Source organism: Rousettus aegyptiacus, unplaced genomic scaffold (genome assembly GCF_014176215.1).
Source record: "Rousettus aegyptiacus isolate mRouAeg1 unplaced genomic scaffold, mRouAeg1.p scaffold_m13_p_12, whole genome shotgun sequence".
Taxonomy (NCBI): Eukaryota; Metazoa; Chordata; class Mammalia; order Chiroptera; family Pteropodidae; genus Rousettus; species Rousettus aegyptiacus.
Genome location: NW_023416287.1, coordinates 36,610,783 through 36,631,875, shown reverse-complemented (window position 1 = coordinate 36,631,875; position 21,093 = coordinate 36,610,783). Strand labels below are relative to the sequence as shown.

General features: G+C 43.8%; 1 protein-coding gene across 5 annotated transcripts in view; it reads left to right on the top strand.

Annotated features, from left to right (window-relative positions):
- Positions 1-20,765, top strand: part of RALGAPA2 (Ral GTPase activating protein catalytic subunit alpha 2) — a 284,872-nt gene extending 264,107 nt beyond the window's left edge. For 2 of the 5 annotated variants that reach the window (XM_036229725.1, XM_036229722.1), the window contains one exon: positions 1,509-15,286. In XM_036229725.1, coding sequence (XP_036085618.1) covers positions 1,509-1,725 — 217 coding nt within the window. In that variant the 3' untranslated portion in view covers positions 1,726-15,286. Of the gene's footprint in view, positions 1-1,508; positions 15,287-17,573 lie in introns of those variants that run through there. The other 3 variants (XM_036229724.1, XM_036229723.1, XM_036229721.1) reach the window with 3 other exon arrangements.
- The last annotated feature ends 328 nt before the right edge of the window (positions 20,766-21,093 follow it).

Below are 21,093 nucleotides of genomic sequence, written 5' to 3'. Positions count from 1 at the left end.
CCACGACGATGGGCATGTTCTATCTGTGCAGCCCAGGATGGTAATCCCTAGCTTGAAATATAGCTTGTGGGACAGAGGAACTAAATTTCCATTTATTTTTATTTTAATTAATTTAAATTTTAATTTTAAATATAGAGAACCACATGTGACTCGTGGCTGCTCTATTGGACAGCACAGCCCTAGAATGCCTCTGGTCTACTCATAGTGTGAAAATCTTCCCCTGAATATAACTGAAGGAAAAGGAGAAGGAAGAGCCTGCATTGAGAAATCAGCATGCATACTTTGCAAAAGGAAATAGGAAAACAGTTTAAAACACATGCTCTATTGAAAGCTAATTGGAAGGGCATAATTGTCACCAACATATTTTTAAAGAGGCCATTTTGAAAAGATAGTTTTAAAATATAATGAGAAATGCTAGAATTACTTTTGTTCTTCTGGTGCTACAGATTACAGACTGATGGCGATGCACATTCCCTATGTTCCTGGTGAATTAGCATAATTTTCAAAACGACTGAAACATGTCTTTTAACTTTGGTATTGATAATGAGGAAGGGGAAAATGAGACATCATGCCGACTTTCCCAAGTGTTAATTCATAAAGTTGTGTGTGTGGTGCCTTCATCCGCTGTCAAATTGTTCTGACGTTACCCTGTTATTGGAAGTGCATGATTCACCTTCTGAGGAAACAGAAGCCACACACAAAAGGGGAAGATTTGCTTTCTGCCCTGTGAAAGGCTGCCACACGCAGGGGTCCTATTAAGACAGCTGGAAAGTTGCTTCAGCGTGTTACGCTTGTAAGTTTTATTGGTGACTGGTTTTTGATTACACATTTGAATGCGTGTGTTCCAGACTGCAGTTTTAATTAAAAGGCAATAGTCTTTTTTCTTTTTTTAAAATTATTGCCTTGTACACTCTCTGCTAGATTCTCCAACTTACTAGTTCTTATTTTTAATGCTCACATCTATCTTGACTCCTGGCTCAGGTGCCCCTTCGGAGCATACCTCCTGGCTTTCCCTCTTTCCAGTGACATGCATTTGCTTATTTTTTAAAAGTGTGTGCAGCATCTTATCACTAATTCTTGCTTGAAGTATCAAATCATTTCATCAGTAGGCCGAGAAGAACATTTTATCAACTGAACTAGGAAGGGAAGATCCAGCATTGTCACACAGTTGTCAGTAAAAGAGATGCCGTCATAATCAGTGTCTGTTTTTGTTTGTTTGACTCAATCTTGATCTTTTGACATGATTCTGTAACTATTGGTGTACATATTTTTTTAGTGATACCAGTGTTGGATGCAGTTAAAAATCTAGGATAAACCTAGGTCTCAAAATCAGAATTTTATCGTTAATGATGATTATTTAATTCTTTGACAGGATGTTAACGAACTTACAAGGTACTTTTGCCTCCACACAATGTAAAAGTTGCATAACTCTATTTAAAACAAAGTGAACCATCATTGTTATGTGTGTCATTCTGCACACACACTTGTTCCTTAACCAATTACTGCAGCTACGAAGAGCGAGCTCTGTATCTCGAAGCAATAATTCAGAACCACCGCGAAGTAATGACATTTGAGGATTTTGCAGCACAAGTCTTTTCTCCCTCTCCCAGCTACTCCCTCAGTGGAACGGGTGAGTGTCTACATTATTCTTCCCTCATGCGCTTAAGACGCACTCCAGCAGCAGATGTACACCTGTTTTTCACAGATAAATGCTTGCAAATTTAAGAAGAGCATTCTCCCTCTGAATCAACTAATGAATATCAAAAGGAATGATGACATTCATTTTAATTTGTTTTGTATCCGAGCTGTTCACTCAGTTCTTTTCTTCAGCTATCCTGTTAACCTCCGAATCTAGCAAGGTTAATGAACTTTTTCTCAGTAATGTGCTCTGGTTCATTCAGGAGTGTGGGTTTCTTGCTGAGCTGGGAATATGTTGTTTAAAAGCGATGCCCAAATCAGTGCTTACTTATCAAAAAAGAGTTCCTCACAGTCGAAGCCGTTGCTACTAATGCTAAATGGGGATTATGCTGCCGAGATGCTCGGGTCAGGGATTAATGCAGGAGAAATGGAAGGAGAGTGTCCCCTGGCCCATCACTGCAGCAGTGCAGCATGCAGGCTTTCTCTCTGGAGTGGCCTGTGTCACATGGACCAGCCGCCGACCAAAGCAACACCTGGTGTGGAACCTGTTTAGAAACTGGCTTATAATTATTTTCGTTTATTAGGCAAATGGAAAATTTCAAAAATTTCCATGAACTTGTTTTTAGGTTTTACTTTTTTTATATTTCTAATTTGGAGGGGAAAAAATGTACTGCCACTTAAACTGAGTATGTGATTACCGTGGGGTTTTTTTAAAGAATAGAATTACTTTAAATTTTTGCATATAATTACAGATTAATTGCCTTTCAGAGAGTAAATGGGATATTTTAGTCAATGCATGTTGAAATTCTCAACGAGGAGCTTCCTGCTTCTTCCGCTAGTGTAGACACAACTGTTAGAGTGCTTAATAGATTCTAACCTGTGTCAGTTGTCTCTAAACACCGCCTTACTTCTCCTATTCTGACTTGTTAACAAATATCTTACACACCAAGTGAGAAAAATTAAATTCATTGAAATAAATCACTTACAAATAAAATCAGCCATGCATCATTGTTTAACATCGCTGGCTTCAATCCTTGCCTCTCCCAGCTTTGTTGGGAGATAAGAGGGAGAGGCTTGCACTTACTCAGGGAGCCAGGAGCAGCAGGCAGAAGGCCTGGGAGATAAGCAAGCTGGCTGAGGTACCAGAGCCGTGTGATTTACATAATCACGCCTCTGCTTCCTGGTGAGGCGTCAAGAAACACAGGATGGCCTCTATTGATCTTTGTTGAACTAGAATACTAAACAACATGAGAAAAGCTTATAACTTAACGCTTTGATTAATGTTTCTTACATTAAAAAAGTAGAACAGCTGTGAATTGAATTCTTTTATACACTCTGCCAACATTCTATCTAACACCCACCCCCCAAAAAAATCAGTTTCAAGGGAAATAAAGGTTTCATACCCAGTCTAGCGAGAGGCTTAAAATCATTTCTAATTTTTAGGTGAAAGAATATGAAGGATCTACAGCAAAGCTGATTTTTCAAAGATATCATTCTGCTTTTTCCATCCTCATGATGTTTTGGGACTTAATTTTTCAGTGCTTTAAAAAAAGAAAAAGAAAAAAAAAAAACTCTTGAGAAAGCTTTTTGTTCCTTAAAAGAAATGAAATAATAACTAGATATTTACATTCATCAACTCAACTGTTAAATTCTTAAGGCTCTTGATTACTGAAACAAATATTGATGGACTTTATTTCTTAGGTATATTTTAGCCTCTATATAAATTTATTTGATTTTTTTCCCCAAACATTTATAATGATTTTAAATCAATTTAAATAAGTCAGTGCATGGGTAGCATCTTAAGGGAGACTCTAGAAATAATTTGTTTTTTTTGAGACCCGCTATAGGAGACAGTTGCTGACAGGCTTCTCCAAGAACATCGCATTTGCCAAAGTCACTTAACAGGTAAAGGTTCTGACAGCTCATAAGAGTGGCCATTGGAACCTGCACAAAAGGAATGTGAGACCAGAGATGGAATATCAAGACAAATGCTGGTCTTTCCTCTTTTCAAATTATTAATATCAGTATCACATTTCATAATGTTCTGGGTTTAGGGTATTTGGTATTGAGCAATAAAAAATTTTTATAGATACCACACCAATCCATGAATGTGATTTTAAGTCTGGTCATAATGTTCTCTTTCTTTGAGTATCTGCCCAGACAATGATTACGAAGGAACTAGAAATGAACTTGATTTGAACTGAAATTTGGGGGCAGTGCAGTGAGAATGGAGCATTTCCATACCACGTACAGGCACATTTTCAGACCATATCGTCTTTTCATGTACATGCCAGTTTTGCTTTTGAGGAATTTCTGCCCCTGTCTGCTACCACTTTTACAGATGAAAACACTTTTCATTTATTCAGAGTGTTTTTTATTTTCTTAAGTATAATCAAAACTAGATGAGCCGGCCAGCTTAAAGTAAGAAATTAAGGTAAAGTCTGTTCTTCCAAGCAACAAGCCAACTGGAAAAATTGACCTTGAGCAGCTTAAGCTCCCACGGTGCACTTAGGACCCAATCAGTGTCATCAAAGCCAGCAGTGTCATCAAAGCCAGGCCTCAGGCTCCTGCTCACATGCATATGCACAATCCTGGGAGGAATTAGGGGCTCCCAGGTTCTCTTTGTATCCTGTAACAAGGGGCTTTGTTGTAAACACACAGGGAGAGTAACCTGAGCACTGTATTCATTCTGCGCTGGCTTTGTAGCAGCAAGCAGCCCCCATTTCTAGAATGAAGGACTCTAATAAGCCTTTAAGTCTGTGCTATAAGTAAAAGATGTGCTAAGTGGGAGTGGCCCGTGCCCCAAAAGACCACTGTTGGAAAACGCCCTCTCTTTAGACTTTCCCTACCCTAGTGCTGTTGCTCATCACTCAGGGCCGCCAGAGAGAGTCACGCAGGGTAGCCAAGTAAATGTGCCTCTATTCATGATTCACTGTCAACCACAGATGACATGTAGGGTCTTTTGTTGTTAGGCTAATAGGTGCTCAGCTTTTTTAAAAGAGGGTTTTCCAAAACACCTTTTTTTCCCAGCCCAAAAGTGTTATTTGAAAATACTACCTACTTCATATCTATCCTGCCCATTACTTGTTTTGATAATGCCCACTGTATGACATATTTGAACTGTTTTTTTACCTAGCTCTATAACTTGTGTTCCTTTTGATTTTTTCCTGTTGACCAGCAGTTTCTAAATGGTTACCAGTGTTAAAATATTAGGTACAATTAACACACATATATATGTATGCGTATGTACATGCATATATGTGTGTGTGTACATGTATATATATATACATGTCCATATTTGTGTATGTATACATGTTTTATGCATGTATTATAAGCATTTAACACACATATACATTAGGGTGAGGGACTAAGTTTGTGTTTTCAAGCATGTTTTCGAGGAAGGGGGTGCAGTAGGGGCAGGGAAGCCTTTAAAGGGTTAACCGGAGTGGGCACCCTCAACTGCTGGGAGGGACTGATGTAATCACTGCAGCTCACAGCCAAGTGCATCTGTTCACCATGAGGTCATTCTTCTGCATGCTAATGATTTGGAAAATCAAGTCTAATGTTTGACATTATCGGAAAGGATATAAATAGTATAAATCTATACTATTAGGAAGCTGCTCTTATGAAACAGAAGGAGAAAAAAGAAACATTAGCTTGGACTTGAGGTGTTTTCCAGAACTTCTTTAAAGATTGTGTCTGGACCTTAAAATGTTGGTGAAATCCACTCATGTCTGTTGATAAATAATCCCCAAATCACTATTTCAGTCACAACTAGCAATTTGGTAGTTGAGGACTATAGGTATGTCTAATTTAATATCTAATTTTAAAAACTTCCAAGTACCTTAGTCAGAAGTTGATAAAAATGGATTTTTCTCAAGGAATGTCCAAAAAGGGATTCTTCTTCGTATGGGGGAATTGACTGTGTTTGCCGAAGATGCCAGCACTGTTTGTGGTCCTTTCTCCTTTAATATTGCTATAGGGAGCCAGCAGAGGGAGCACAAATCTTTGTTTATTCGTTAGCCCTACATAAACACATGTGATTTCTCCAAGATATGGTCAGAAACACTTCCTCTTTCATGATAGGCTAGATTATAAAGGCTCCAGGATTTGGAACAAGTGGGAGAAAATTCCTCACTAGGTGCCATCAAATTCTGCCAGATCTGTAGGTCATATCTGGAGCTTCAACCAGGGTAGTCTGAGTTAGTCTCAGGATGCTGCTGCCACTTTTGTATAAAGCCTCATATTTCCATCTTTCATGCTCAAGAATTGCATAGGTTCTTGGAAAGGTTTATTATGCTCATTTAACAGGAAATACTTTTGTAATATTTTTGTACAACAAAATCATTATGTTAAGTTCACGGAAACTATCAGAAGATTCCGCCTGGTGCCACCGGGTCTATCTGGTGGCCAATAAAATCTCATAAGACTGCAGAAGTGGTACATATTGGTTCCAAAGTGAATCTGGCATGCAGATGCTACTCAGAGAACTTTTATAACTCACCAGGCTTTGCCTAGAGGAGTACAGCTACACCCCAGCTCCTGCTTGCAGTGACCTCCAAACCATACACAGTGGTTACATGTGCTAGGATATTGCAGGCTTATTATTTTGCATGCAGATCCCAACATGGTCACTCTACTAGGCAGTTAGCAATCAAATTTAGCCCCAGAAAGAGCACAAGGTATAACCTAACTCTAAACCCCAAAAACATGAAAGATTTTTCCATTTCACTGAAGGTGGTGATCATTTTATGGATTCTCCCCCTCCTCTCTCTTTCTCTCTCTCTCTCTCTCTCTCTCTCTCTCGCTCTCACTCTCACTCTCTTACTCTCCCTCACTCTCTTTGTCTCTCTCTGCCCCCTTCCTCCCTCCCATTCTTCCTCTCCTCCTCCTCTCTCTCCTTCCTTTCCCTTCCGCTCTCTCAACTTCTCTGTCCCTCCATCCTTGTTAAAGAGGTCTTAATAAGGTTTTGATTGATAGCACTTCTTACATATTCACTTGCCTCATAAATTTGCTAAAACCAGCAAAAAGCATCAGAATGTAGAGATAAAAGGGACTTCAGGAGATATCAAGTCCAACCCTTTCACATCAAACCATGAAGGGACAAAAAGGCCGTGGGCAAGTTGACAGCAAGGCCAATCCGCCCCTCATTCCACCCTCCCTTTTCTTCCCAAAGTGGAATCAATGCAGATGTTAGTAACATCACTCAAGATACAGATGGTTACCAATTTCCCCTACTTGGTAAGATGGTTACCAGTTCACCAAACATTGGTTATCAGCAACATTGGTCTCAGAATTCCATGACCAGCCAATTATAAGAAAGTTCTTCAGTCTAAAGAAAATCCATGTAGCCTGAGAGGAGAGAAGCAAACACCATCTCAATATGTTTTTCCAAACAGAATCTGCTCAAGAAAGCTAACCTTTCTCATTGTTGCTTTTCAAAAAGTCTTCATGAGATCAGAATAAAGTTTGAGAAAGACAGTTAACATTACTGGAAACATACCCAGCAGACACTAGATTACCAGGACTTACTGTGTGATGTTGTGGTTACTGATTATTCCTTTCAAGGTGACAATTTACAAATTCTTTGGCCAGCACATTTGTGATTGTGATAGTCTGTAGGGTTTCCTAGTAGTTGTGCCTGCAAAACTTTTTAAGAAGTCCTCTTATTCCCTCTTCTAACCAACCACATGGAACATAAGAGGTCTCTGAAGCCCAGAATACACTGACTTCATTTAGTCCACAGATGTGTATCATAGGCTTCCACATGCCCCTGGTAGGTCAGGTTCCTGTGGTTCAGGAAGGCCACCCCAAGGCCTAGAGGAGCTACTAATGTTCTGGGGGTGCTGAGACCACGGCCAGGATCTGGGCTTAGAGCCCATGTGCCCACACACTGCTACTGAACCCTGGAATAAAGGCAGATCAGCAAACCTTTGGATCTGCCTTTGGATTTCCTGGGAGCAAGGCCCATTAGCAAACCTTTGACCCTATTTTCCCTTTGCCAGGGTTTGTGCACTCTCCTCCCTCAGCACCTAATGTAGCCCAGGCTTGCCTTCCTTTGCCCTTCTTCCTCACAGATGGCCACTCCAATCTTGCACAAATTCCACTATTTTACTGTCCTCCCCTGATCAGCACTGATCAGAACCTTACACCTGGAGCCGGCCTCCGCCGCTGCCTTGGAGGCTCCTCAGAGGGAAGACATGTTCTCATGAGGAGGTTGGGCTCTGCAGCCAGACAGCTGGTATCTTCTGTGCTCCAGCGCGTGGCCTCAGCCAAATTACCCATCACTCTATGGCTCAGAGTCCAATTCTGTAAAATAGGTCTAGCAATGGTACCTTCTTTAAAGGGCATTCCCAAGGATTTAATAAGCTAATCTGTGTTAAGAGACAAGAACGGTGCATGGCACTTAGGGAGCCCTCAGTGAGTATTGGCTGTGCTTGTGCTCATCTATCCTGCCTGTGTTTTTTCTCCCTCGACTTGTGCCACCTCTGCCTCTTCCTCCCTGTTTTCCTTCTGTCCTCCATGTTGAACGTGTGCCTCCCTAGTCCTCCTCTTTCATCCTGGAACATACCGCTGCCTGCTCAGCAGACTGTCTCCTAGAAGGGGAGGCGCAAGCTGGGGCAACTATACATGAAAATGGTGGCCTGGTGCCCACCCTATGGGACAGTCCCATAAATCAGAGCCCCGGCTGCCGGCTTCTTATTAATATCAATTAAAACCAGGACTAAAGCTCAGAACTCCATTCAGATAATCCAGAAGTTACTCGTAAATACAAGTTCTTTTGTGGCACTGTCTCTTCAAGAACTCAGGGCTGCCTCACTCTGTACCCTCAGTTTGTCTGTAAGTGTAGCCACACACCCTGCACATAGCTCACTGCCCCACATGTATTATTCTTGAAAATACAATAAAGCATCCATTGGAATTTTTTTATCCACCCCTAATTCCATTGATAAACGGTTTGGTGCTAGCTCCAGCTGCACACTGGATCACCTGCAAAGCCATAGGGATCTGGATGCTGCATCCCTCTACCAGACATTCGGATTTCCTGGTCTGGGTTGTGGTCTGGCCCTGAGGACTTTCTTTTAAAGACTCCTGAGGGGATTTTAATATGCAAGTAGGACTAAGAACCACTGTCCCGAATCAAGGCATCTCTATAGTGTTTGGTCCTCGTTTTAGTGCCATCTGTCCCACTTATCATTACTTATATCTTGATTTTTCTTAGCATATGTAAGTCTTTGTCCTGTGCATGTGTGTTTCTGCTATCTATAACAGGCTGTAATTTCTTTGGAGGATGATGCACATAATTTCTTTCTTACAACACATGCAACAAGAGTAAAATAAAAAAGGAGTCATATGTTGCTTTAAGTGGTACAGGTGTCTCTCTAGACCACATGTGTGTGTTGGGCCTGATGCAAGATGCAAAACAAACACCCGTAATTGTGATCTCCTTCTCCCCTTCCCTTCCCAGTCTCTTAGTGAAAATGGACCGGTAATAAGCAATATAGCCAAAATCACTGTGGAGAAAGACAGGGAAGCCTGGTTAATCTATAGCCTGGATAATACAGTTTGAATAATTGACACTTGATTCAGGATGCTTTTGTAATGTTATTGAGGATTTTAAAGAGAAGTCTCAGTTGCCTTGTTTAGCACCACATTTTGCTTCATGCTTATTCATCCCTTTTTACTGTCAAAACTCTTTTAACTCTCCTCAGCATCATCTCTACAAGAAGGAAGAAAGAGACAAGACAAACACTTGTTCCATTGGATCTGATAGCACTATGGTGCTCTTTGTCAAGTGTTACCATCTCCGAATTGGCCCTTGCCCTGCCCTCCACTCCCTTCCTGTGGCACCTGCCACCGAGTAGGACTGTGCTGGGCACTTTAAGGGAACACAAAGGGTTCTGGAGACCTTGTGCTCTGTCTTTCTTTCTCTTCTGGAGCTTGAAGTCTTGTTAGAGAAAAGCAGATACTCATGAACTGCCAAAAATGGCTAATTATTAATAAGCCCAGATTATTAGCTTCAAACAACACATGTCAAAAAGATATAGTCAAAAAATATATATATATTCAGCCAATGGTTTGCAGTTGGGTTGAGATTTCCCTAAAATGGGCTGTGTCATCTGCTTTGCGAGCCTGGGAATATACATTGCCTAATAGATGTTAGATATTTTACTAAATATTCTGCCAGTCCGTTTTTAACTTCTTCACATTGATTAGGATTTGAGATGTTTGAGAACTGGAAGGCCCTGGACAAGAAGAATAAGATAAAGGCTAATAAGTGTAGGAAGAAAGGAGTCCTTCCAGAGCCAGTGCAGGCACACTCCGGCCCTGGGCTTGTGAGAGGATTGGGAGTGTTCACAGGTTCCTAGAAAAAAAGACTGCCCAAAGATATTCATTCTTAAGTGTCAACATTACATTTAATTTGTCCCTTTGGAAGAACTCGAATGTGCTGCTTTTTCTGTTAAATGCTGCGTTAGATTAGTTCTGGTTTCTCAGTCCTTGCAGGGCTTTAAGTGCAAGGGGCGTCTTCCTCCCCGCCTGACTGCTAATTACAGCCCCAGGGACACTCAGCACTTGCCGCGAGATGGTTGGCAGGTATCAAAAATTTTTCTCAGAGACAATTTTTGAAAATGACTCTTAATTAAAGCTTATTTGAAATAATCTTGAGAATTTGTTTCAGAAAAACCTAGAGCTTCCAACATCCCAGTTTCATACTGTTGTAAACCATGGCCATGGCCCCCGATTCCTGTCGTTAGGGCGACTTCCTAGAAGCCGTGATGGCTTTGCTTGACTTCCTGTTTAACAACAACCAAACCAAAGCAGAGGCCAAGTGGAACCTTTTACTAGCAATTAAGCCTGCTGTCGGAAAAAAAGAAAGACTATTTTATACTCTCTTTTTCCACAAGGGTAGATGATGGTAGCCAGGAAATAAACCTCTAAACAGCATAATAAATAGAAAAGCTAGTTTCTTTTTGCTCATTAGTCTTTAAGTTCTTCAGAGATTGAAAAAAAAAAAAAAAAACCCTTAAAAATGGGAAGCATGTCAGTCAACTCGGAAAAAAAAAATCTAAAATATTTACAGCATTGACATGGCCAAAATTCATTTCTCAGCCCATAAGAAACCTAGTAGAATCACTGTAAAGTACCAAAAAAGAATAGGCAGAACCCTAATTTTCAACCACCTCAAGAATCCAAGACAGTAAAACCCTAGATGCATAGAGAACACATTCCACCTACCTGTGCCCCATGCCAGGTCCCTCTCTCCTCCTCAGCATGCTCAGCTGTTACCCATAGTAGGAGCCAGGGTCATCTCTTGTGAGCTAAACAGTCAGAATTGTGAGGTTGCTTGATGATGAAGAAAGCCACCGCATGTCTCCCAGGACTCACCAGGAGGTTCCGCTTCCCCCAGTGCTAACCTTAGGCAGGACCAAGAGCCACAGACCGCATTGCAGTCGCTGCTGAAGTGTTTTCGGACAGACCCTGTGGCCAGCACGTATCCCAGAGCCCATGAGAGGTAGTTAGGGAAACCCTACTCCTTAGTTACATCCCTAGGGCTCCAAGAAGTAGCTAGAGAAACAGCCCAATTCTGGTTAATGCCGGAGTCCTTCATCTGTGACATACAGGCTTGTGCTCTCTGGGCCATGCTCCTGACCAGGGGCTGACTCTGGTCTTTATCCCAATTACCCAAAACTGGTAATTGCCAGAGGCCATATTTAGATATTCAGACTCAGGTCCAATTCTGGTCCTGAGACACACGCATACCTTTCATACAGCTTAAGTGGATGGGAACTGCAGCTTCACTCCTTAGATTGTCACATAAATCCCACAAGGATTGGGGTCTTCAGACATTCATTCCATGAATATTTGGAATATTGAGGGGTGCTAAGAAGAAAAAGACAGCAGAGAAGAAGGACCAGGAGTGCCATTGAGAAACAGAATCCTGAGGTGGGATGCACTTTAAATAGGGGGTCAGGAAAGACCTCACTGAGAAGGGGACATTTGAGGAAAGACTTAAAGGAAAGGAGGGAGTGAACCATTTAGAATTTGGTGGGGGGAGCATTCCAAGCAGAGGGAACAACAAATGCAGAGGCCCTGAGGCAGGAGCTTTTCAGGAACAGTGAGGAGCCCAGCATGATGAGGACAGAGAGAGCAAGGGGGTGAGGGAGCCAAGGTAAGTCAGAGCGGCCTTGTGGGCCAAGCGGGGGGAACCTTGGCTGTTACTCTAGCGAGATGGCCAGCTTTAGAGGGTGTTAAGCAGTGGAGTGGTGTGATATGATTCTTGTTTAAAAAGATCACTCTCAGTTCTATGGGGAAGATATATAATAGGAGAGGTGGGAGGAGGAGTAGTTAGAGAATATTCCATTCCCCATGTATTCCTATCACCTGTCACACAGCAGGCATGTTTGACTAATGAATGAATGCAGTGGCAATTTCAGAGATGTCCTCCCTGAACATTCTTTATGGGGCCTCTGGAGAGACCCAGTGATGCTCCCTCACACCAGTGCCACAGAACATAGCCCCTGACTTGGACTCACAGGTAAAGGGAGTACAGTGACACCAGCACTTTGTAAAGGGAGGTTTGTGTGGTGAAAGGAAGAAGGTGGGAAAGAGAAGGGTGCAGTTTTAACCTGCAGCCACATATCTCCCACCCCCTGAAGAATCATGGTAAATAACTCTCTCTGGTACACAGAACATTGAAGCCACTTAAAGTGACACACGATTATCCAGAAGAGCTAGGATATGAGAGTGAGGTTCCTTGGCAGTGTTTCACTTTTATAAAAATGGTCTCTAGAACAGTCTATGAATAGCAATAGCTCTTTACATATGTGTGGAGATTTGCAGCTTACTGCACTCTCTCCCCCCAATCTGCCCTCAGTAGATCAAGATTTATCTCTGGCAGTTTTGAACTGAGAAGGGTTGGGGTTTTTTCATCATCAGTTGGCTGGTCATGTCAAGGCTAGGGCTCAAGTGTTAAAGTTTCTGCTCCCTAACAGGACTTACTGCCCCCCACCCTGATAGGACCCTGTTTGTGGAGAACAAACCCAAAGAACAGTGGAGAAGAGAAGAGAAGCCCTTTTTTTGTGTCAGTTGCAAAACGTTTCTCCCCAAAGGCAGAAAGGACTATTTTATAGGATATGTGGCAAATTCACACCCACTTTGACACAGATAACTGAGAAACTTGACTGAAAGTTAACCAAAGTATTTCCTACTTTAGAATACAAATGGAGTGCCATAGAAAAATTCACACATAGAAAAGATCTTAATTTTGGATCAGCATGGTTTCTTGAATGTCTGAAGAGAACAGGACAGCTTTTATCAGTGAAACTACCAGACAGTTCAATTGTTTCTTTAACATTTCCTCAGACACCTCAGACAAACACCTAGAACTCATTGTCCTTCCACAGGTCACCACATACTTAACTGCTACATTTTCTTAAGACATTGATTATTAGAGAATTTAAAATATACTACTGCACTACACACAAAATTCCCTGTGTCATGGGGAAAATCGCACTATAATCCCCACTTCACTGCCCATGGCTACCCCTGAGTTTTTCTAAGACAGATGAATTCAAGTTAGAATAAACCTGAGTGAGATCTTGAAGGGAAGGGCAGTTTTCTCCAAGGGGTGGCCTCATTTCTCTGCTTCGAGGTCACGTTTGTGGCGCAGCCCAGGAGGACCGTTGCTGCTGGAGTCTGCTACACTTCACAGCCGCCCCGTCCCCCTGCCTTCCTGGCTGCTCTCGGGGGCTTTATTTTCCCTTAGCACTCGGAGCCACTTCTGTTGTGTCACTTTTGAAGAAGTAGCAGTAGCTGCTGCCCAGACCACCTTCTGTTCCGTTTTCCCCCTTTTAAAAACAGCATTATTGAGATATAATTCACATACTATACAATTCATCCATTTAAAATATACAATTCAGTTTTTTTAGTGTATTCACAAGATTGCGCAACCATCACCACAACTAATTTCAGAACATTTTATCTCCCCTAAAAAATAAAAACACAAACCCACTAGTAGTCAATTCCCATTCCCTCTCACCCTACCCCCAGCACTAAGCAACCACTAGTCTACTTTCTATCTCTATAAATCTGCCCATTCTGGACATTTCATATAAATGGAATTCTATAGTATGCGGTCTTCGGTGATTGGCCTCTTCCTTTTAGCATGTTCTTAAGGCTCATCCATGTTGTAGCCTGTATCAGTATTTCACTTTTTTTATTGCCAAATGATAGTCTGTTGTAAGGCTAGACACATTTCGGTTGTTCATTCATTTGATGGACATGTAGGCTCTTTCCACTTTTAAGCTATTATGATTATTGCTACTATAAATATTTCTGCAGTGTTTTTTCCATTTTGAGTTGTGAATTCAATCTGGTAACATGAATAGCATTCACTATGACTAAGATGTAGGGTAAGATCCTTGTGTTCATGTTTTGGTAGTTAGCCAACGGGTCTGGATATATCTTTTTCCAGGAGGGCTTAACAAGAGGATGGACACAAAGATGTGAATTTTAGATTTATATTTCATTTAAACTTAGTCACATAAGAGTATGTAGAAGGGGATGAGAAGAATGTCAGGAAATTTTTTCATGGATGTTGCACCTGCTTGCTTAGTCTTCACATAGATGTTGATGCACGTGCAGGCACAGAATACACATATTCTCTCTGCCTGCCGGGCTTTTGGTCCAGCTGTCTTAGCTTTCTGCTTCAGAACCAAAGTTGACAAGACCAACGACCAAAAAAAAGGAAGCCAATCTCAGAGGCAGGGCCAGGGCCAAGACACAGCCGCTGCTGCTGGGTTGGAAATACTGGAAGCCATCCTTGGGCCATTTGGAAATGTTAATTAGGCTGGCTAATTCCCACTGCTCTTGGGTTGCCAGTGTTGAGTTGAGTGTGTGAGCTTACTCCATCCACGGCTGCACCTGTTCCCTTCCTCAGAGCCATTCCAAGGGGACTGAATAGCCCAGACAGCTCTCTGATCTCCCACTCTGTCCGCCTTCCTACTGGGAGGATATTTAGCACTCGCCTAAAGCTGGAACCTTGGTCCACTGTTTCTCTCCCTCATTTATGCCAGCTCTCAAAAATCATTCTCTTCCCTAATTATCTTTAACCAGTTAATCATTTTCCACACTGACTGTTCACTAGCAGGAACCCAGGGAGAGGCAGCCACTTTTGTCTGACCCTGCCCAGCGTTATCCCAGGTGGCAGTCCTGGGTGGCAGCCTTTTCTCAGAGATAAGGAGTTCGGTTCAAATCTTTGCTCTTTTGCTCTCCCAGTGAGTACAGCCAAAGAAAACATGCCACAAAAAGACCCAGCGGTCCTTGAAAAGCCTCCACTAAGCAGAGCTATATGGAACACAGCAAATTTCCAACGAAGATTCTTGTTCCCTGTGTTTTTTTAAACCTTATTGATATCCAGAGTATAAGAGAAGTCACACCAGCCCAAAGAAGTAAGACATCTTTCTCTAAAAGTGACTTCCAGATTCTCTGGGCTCCCGCTCTGCATCTGACCCGCTGAGTGGCCCACTGGCATCTGAGTCACACTTGCAGGGCCCCCCCGCAGAGGAGTCTCACTCAGCTGCTCTTAGATGTGAGCAAGCCAGCTCCCGATCCCCAGCATCACTAACGTGTTAAAAAAAAAAAAAAACCTTTTAATTTAAGACACATAGTAACTCCATAAGCCAGTGTCTCTCAATCTTTTCTTTCATTATTGCCCCATCATAGCAGCTTCTGAGACATTTTTATTTCCTAATTTGTCCCCTTCCCTGAAACACCACAGAAAGACTGTATATCTACTTACTTACCATACTTACTTCTGGGCTTTATCCCCCAAGGGGTGACATCGCCCCATTAGAAGGAATGCTGTAACTCCCTCACCAAGGCCCCCAGAGGCAAGGGCTTCATCTGCGTTCTTCACTGCTGTGACCCAGAGCCTAGGACGGCACCTGGTACATATCAGATGTCCAGGGAGGAAAGCCTGAAATAATTATGCTTTGTGCCTCTCCCCCACACCCCCAAGCATCACATGCCTCCTATTCTCTTTCCATCCCTCATTTCCAAGCACAGTGCTCTCTTCTGGTGCCTTCCAACCCTGCCCAGGGTCAGTTGGTATCTCACACTTACCCGCAGGGACGTATCAGGAAACTGACAGCCAACTCCTCTGTTCCAAGTACAGGCCCCTGCCTATAGTAGCACTGCCTGTGTGTCAAGGGCAAGTGACATTTGAGCCCCATGGAATAATTAAGAGAACCCCCAACTGTCTGTTTTTGCATCTTCTTAACTTACCCATGGATTGACAGTTATTGAGACATTCTGCTTGGTCCAGCACACCACAGCAGGCTGCATCTGGGGACGCACTGGGGAGAGGAGCAAACCAGTCCTCATCAGCAATTACAAACAAGCCTGCATTGTTTAGCTGCACCATCTGTTTTGTTTTTTTGTTTTTTGGGGTTTTTTTTGTTTCTACCAGTTAGGTGTTTGTACACCCAGCATAACCAGGGTTGAGTGGCTACAGGAAAGAGAGACCAAGGAGCCCCTTCCTGAAGACCCCCTTTGCTCACACTGGAGAGGGTCCATGGCATGGTGCCTTGGAAAGTTGCACCACCTCAACTCACGGAGGACACATGCAGAGAGGTTCTATATTTGCAGCTTCCATGAAAGGAAATGGGCCCCACAGCACAGTGCATTGTGGAGAAACAGGAAATTTAGATAATCACAGTATCTAGAGAACCCACGGAAAACATTCTAGTCTGTTACCCGCAGTCAACACTGCCCATGAATTTCTTGTACTCCTAGAGTACAATCAGTGTGGTGAAAAGGAGCGGTGGTTGGAAATCAGGTAAGACAGAGAATGCTCCTGGATCATCCATAACCAGTTACTTATCCTGAAATTCCTAACCCCAAATGATTTTTTGGTGAGGGCAATACATTTTCATGAATAGATTAGAAAATACAGCTTCAGAGATGCCCACATGTCTCCAGGGAACCCCACCTAAAAGTATGTTGATGGTCCTTCTGATGGCATTCTGAACCACCATCTTAGAGACTGGGCCTGGTCACTGTGCTGTCCTTGGCAGGTGGAGTCAGCAGACAGTCCAGGTTTACAACTGTGGCCATGCAGACAATAGTCTGTGTCACTGATAAATGTCCTTTGTCTAGATTTCATGGTGGTCCACTGACACTGAATTTAGGAGTATTGTGGGGATTTGTGGTGAGGAGTGATTGGCTGGATGCAGAAAGAGGCTGTATTTGCTAGAAAAATCCACACAGGAAATAGGATGGGGTGATTGAGAAAACCTGTCACGAAGCACAGACAAGCTCAGGCCCTCTCTCAGGTTCAGCGTGACTGCTAAGGTCCTGCTCTGAGTGAGGGCAAGCATCTGGTCTGATTTTGCCACCACAGAGTCCCCTTCCCAAGCCACCCTCTGCACAGCATGCCGTGTGGTTCCTCCCTGGGGACTGTCACATCGCAGGTGGCACTAGTACTGAATGTGTACAACTCAGAAGCATGTAAGATGAAACTTAGAGACATGTAAACTTTTAGACTTAGAGGGTATCAATTATTTTTTTAGGTCATCCATAGAATTCCAAATACTTGTCTTAAAAACTATTTGACTGTATTTTAGAGTCAGGTAATACTGGACAGCAGGAAAAAGGATACTGTGGTCAGTGCTTCCTGGTGTCTGTAGGATCTGCTTATACATCCTAGGAATGCTAATGTCTTCTGCATTTCACATCATAAATATGACAGCCGGTAAAATTCTGTCCTGCCTAGTAGAATTTTAAGTGTATTTTCAGTTCTTAATGATCTCTAAGACTGTGACAACACTCAGGCAGCCTAGGAATAAATGTATTATTAGCACTGTGTTCATTATCAAGTTGGGTTGTGGGTGTGTTGGGCTGTATTCACTTGATTTTATGTTCTTTCCCTTCAGATTAAAGTACGTAAAGGTCTCATTGCAATATTTGAGCAAGGTAAGACTGACACTTCAGCGGACATGCCAACCACCCTGCTCTCTGGGAGGGGTGTATAAATTCACTAACAGGCCTCTTTCCACTGCTAATACCCCACTGAAATGTGCTCTCAAGTTCCTGCTGCTCCCGCCTCCCCTCCCGAGGGGCCCTGCCTGCACTCCTGCCCCTGCATGTCTGTGCTGCCCGAGGAAACCCAGCCTCGCCTTTCTTCTGCCCTGTGCACTCTGGGCGGAATCCGACACCAACACCTGCCATCCCAGAAAATGTCTTTGTTGCCCACCCTTTTGTGTTCGGGGCCACAGGGAGCCAGTGGACCCGGAGCCGCCCCCTTTTTTGTTGCCCAAGCTGGGAGGAGCAAGATCTTGAGATGGGCTGATAAGACATGGCACGTGCTGGGCCAGCCTGTGACTGCCTCCCTTAATGGGGGCCTCCAAGACTTCAGCAAGGGAAGCACAGGTTGTTGAGGGAGCTGCTGAATGGAACAGCTGGGGAGGAAGAGCAGACAAAAGCTGGGCGAGTGCAGAGGGCGGAGAACCTGGGGATCTCGAGGTTTAGGACCCACAGGGCAGGCCGGCCGTGGCAGGTGTGACTTCTGTGGGCCTCTGCTTTCTGTCTTGGTCTGGGATCCAGCCCTTCCCTGTGCACACTGATGGACACTGGCCACATTTATGGATTCAGTTCTGGCTGAAAACCCTCCAGGAGTGGTCTGGGCTACACCAGCTCGTGAGCTCACAGGTGGAAAGGAGACCAAATGATGATGATGATGATGATGATGACAATGACGACGACATGGAGAACGTCAGTGAGAAAGCCGTTGTTTCTCACCCACAGAGCACAGATGCCAGTCACTGTCTCAGTAAATATGGAAGTGGGCTGTTTGGGTCTAGTTTTTTTTGGTTTGCCCCAAACAGCCCCCTCCTCCACTGGTCAGGGGCTGTTATGCCTGCAGGCTAGATGGGCAGCCATCACCATGTTGAGCTGACCCTCCAACCCAGCTGCCCTTTTTTTTCCCTTCAGTCAGGGCTTTGGCTCAGTCCTGGGACTGTTCCAACTGGTCCCAGAGGTGACAAGAGCCACAAAGCACATTGAGCTGTACAGCACAAGATAATACATTCCCCTCCAGTGGGCTTCATGCAAAAATCTTGATTTGCTGAGACTGCTGTATCCATGTGTGTCCTGCTCCTGCTATAAAATGGTAACATGGGCTTGAGTGTCCTTTGAACCAGAGACCCAGCTTCCAGCAGAAAGAATAGACAAGTACATGGAATTATCTCCTTCGTGCCCCCCTTGCTCGTCCGACAGCTGCCTTCTCCCCATCAATCCCGGGAAGCAGTGGGCATGGCAGAAACGACTGCAGGCTGAAGACGTGCCAGCAGAAAGTTGGGGACAAGAGGAATGCAGGAGCACCTCAGGGCGGGCTCCGGCTTGAGGGTGGCCTGCTCTTTGCCCCCAGTGGTTGGGGCCACTGCTTTCGCATGCGCAGAGGCCTCTGTGCCTCAGAGCTCCACGCGGCTTGCCAGAGCTGCATCAGTGCCCGCCTCCCGCGCTGCGCAGCCGCAGCCGCAGCCGCAGGGACAGCAGGGACGTGGCGTGCACTCGCCGTCCTTCCTCGCCCTCCCGGACTTAATATCCCTTTACTTAATATCCTGTCTTTGAACATCACTTTCTTTTTCCTTCACTTGCTTTTTTTTTTTTGCTTCCCTCTCCCAATTGTATTGATTTTAATAGTGAGCGGAGTGGTTCCCGATTATTAATGTGATCTTGGGCCTTTTGAAGTGAAGGTGTTTCAAAATAGAGTATTATCTGGGATTAAGTCAGGTTTGTTCCTCCATGGATTAAATGCTGGTGCCCACCTCCGGCTACAAGGGGTCAGAGAGATGTCTGCTACCAGTGCCATCTCTGTCATGAATGACAGTATAGCTGTGCTGCCTTTGTCAGAACTAGCCTGTTTTTAAAGATGAAAATAGGAGAGAGGCCTAAGATGTTTCCTCTCTCTGCCCAACCTCAGTGGGAGGAGCAAGCTCTTCTGAGGGAGTCAAAGTGTTGAGCCTCGGGTCGCACTGGGAAGGTTGGTCCAAGCATGTTTGCAAGTATTGGTTTCAGAAGTCCTTCCTAAAAACAACCAGGGAAGATCAGAAAATGAAAAAAGGTGCCCTCTGTGAATAAAATAACTTATGTAACTTAATTTCAAATGCCAATAATAATAATAATTTCAAAGGCCAAACTCTTGGAAGTGAAGCAAGTCAGGAGTATAGAAAGCATGCTTTTGAGGTTTGTTCCGGAAGCCTGGGGTGTAATACGACAGGGTTTAAAAATAGAGGGGAAGAAGGGTGATGAAATGATTCTCTCACTGGTAGAACTGCCCCAGGGGAATGTCAACTCCACCGGCAACAGTGTCCGGGTGTTGCAGCAGGCATTCCTGTATTCCTCTGAGCACCCTCCGAACAGCCCTGGGGGAGGGAGTGGCGCAGCCATGCGGGCTTTAATTTTATTCCTTTTCCCTCCAGTGCTAAATAGCAGTATGCTCATCTGGACTCATTTAGACAAGCAATTTGGTCCTGACCTCACCTCTCAGCCCCTTCTGGGAATAATCTAAGTTGTAACTGGTGTAAAATATTAATATGTAAATACATGTAAATAATAACACTGACAGGGAGCCACAAAGCTGCCCATAACGGTTTGCTTGCTTTTTCATTGCTTCATCAACTTCTTTTCCCCTTACTATAATCAGATGCCATTCTCTTTGCTCTTTACTTGTGGATTAGACAGTAAGGCCAAGTTAATTTTAAAAAAGAGTCATAGTTCCTTTTATGCTGCAGGAAAATCCAGAGCAAAGACTGAGAGGAAAGACACACATTTGTTGATTCATTCAGCAAACATCCCCTACAGCACAAGGAGGTCATCGCACCCCTTCCCGGCAACTGGTTTCGTTTCTTCTGTTATATTTGTACCTGCAAAGGCTTTGCTTAGCGCCATGACTCAGCCTTTCTCTGCTTCCTTTGCAGGGCCCTGGCCACCAGCCTGAGTGCCTACCTCATGGTGCCTCTTGGCAAGGAGGAGATGATCGAGACTCTCCACCTCTCCCCACCCCGAACCTCCAAACCCAGAGACTCCAGAAACATTGCTGCTCTGCTGGTGCCCTCAGCAAGCCTTCCCGTTAACGGACTTCTGAAGCTAAAGACAAATCCCACCACAATGTTGCAAATTGGACTTTCCAACTAGGTAGTATCATCTTGTCCTGAAACCTCACAAACCTTGGCCTTCAAAAGAAGAAAAGAAAAAGTCGCCAACAACCAGAGATAAGGCCACTGTCACGTGGGTGTTTGTGAGGCTGCTCAGGGCAGAGACAGCAGGAGATTCTGGGCTTTCAGGGAGGGGGCACAGCGCAGCTGGTTTCTGTACCCCAAGTTGTTTCCTCTTGTTGATAAACCCAAGCATGAAGCACAGAGGAGCTGGCAAAACAACTGTCAAATTGAGGAA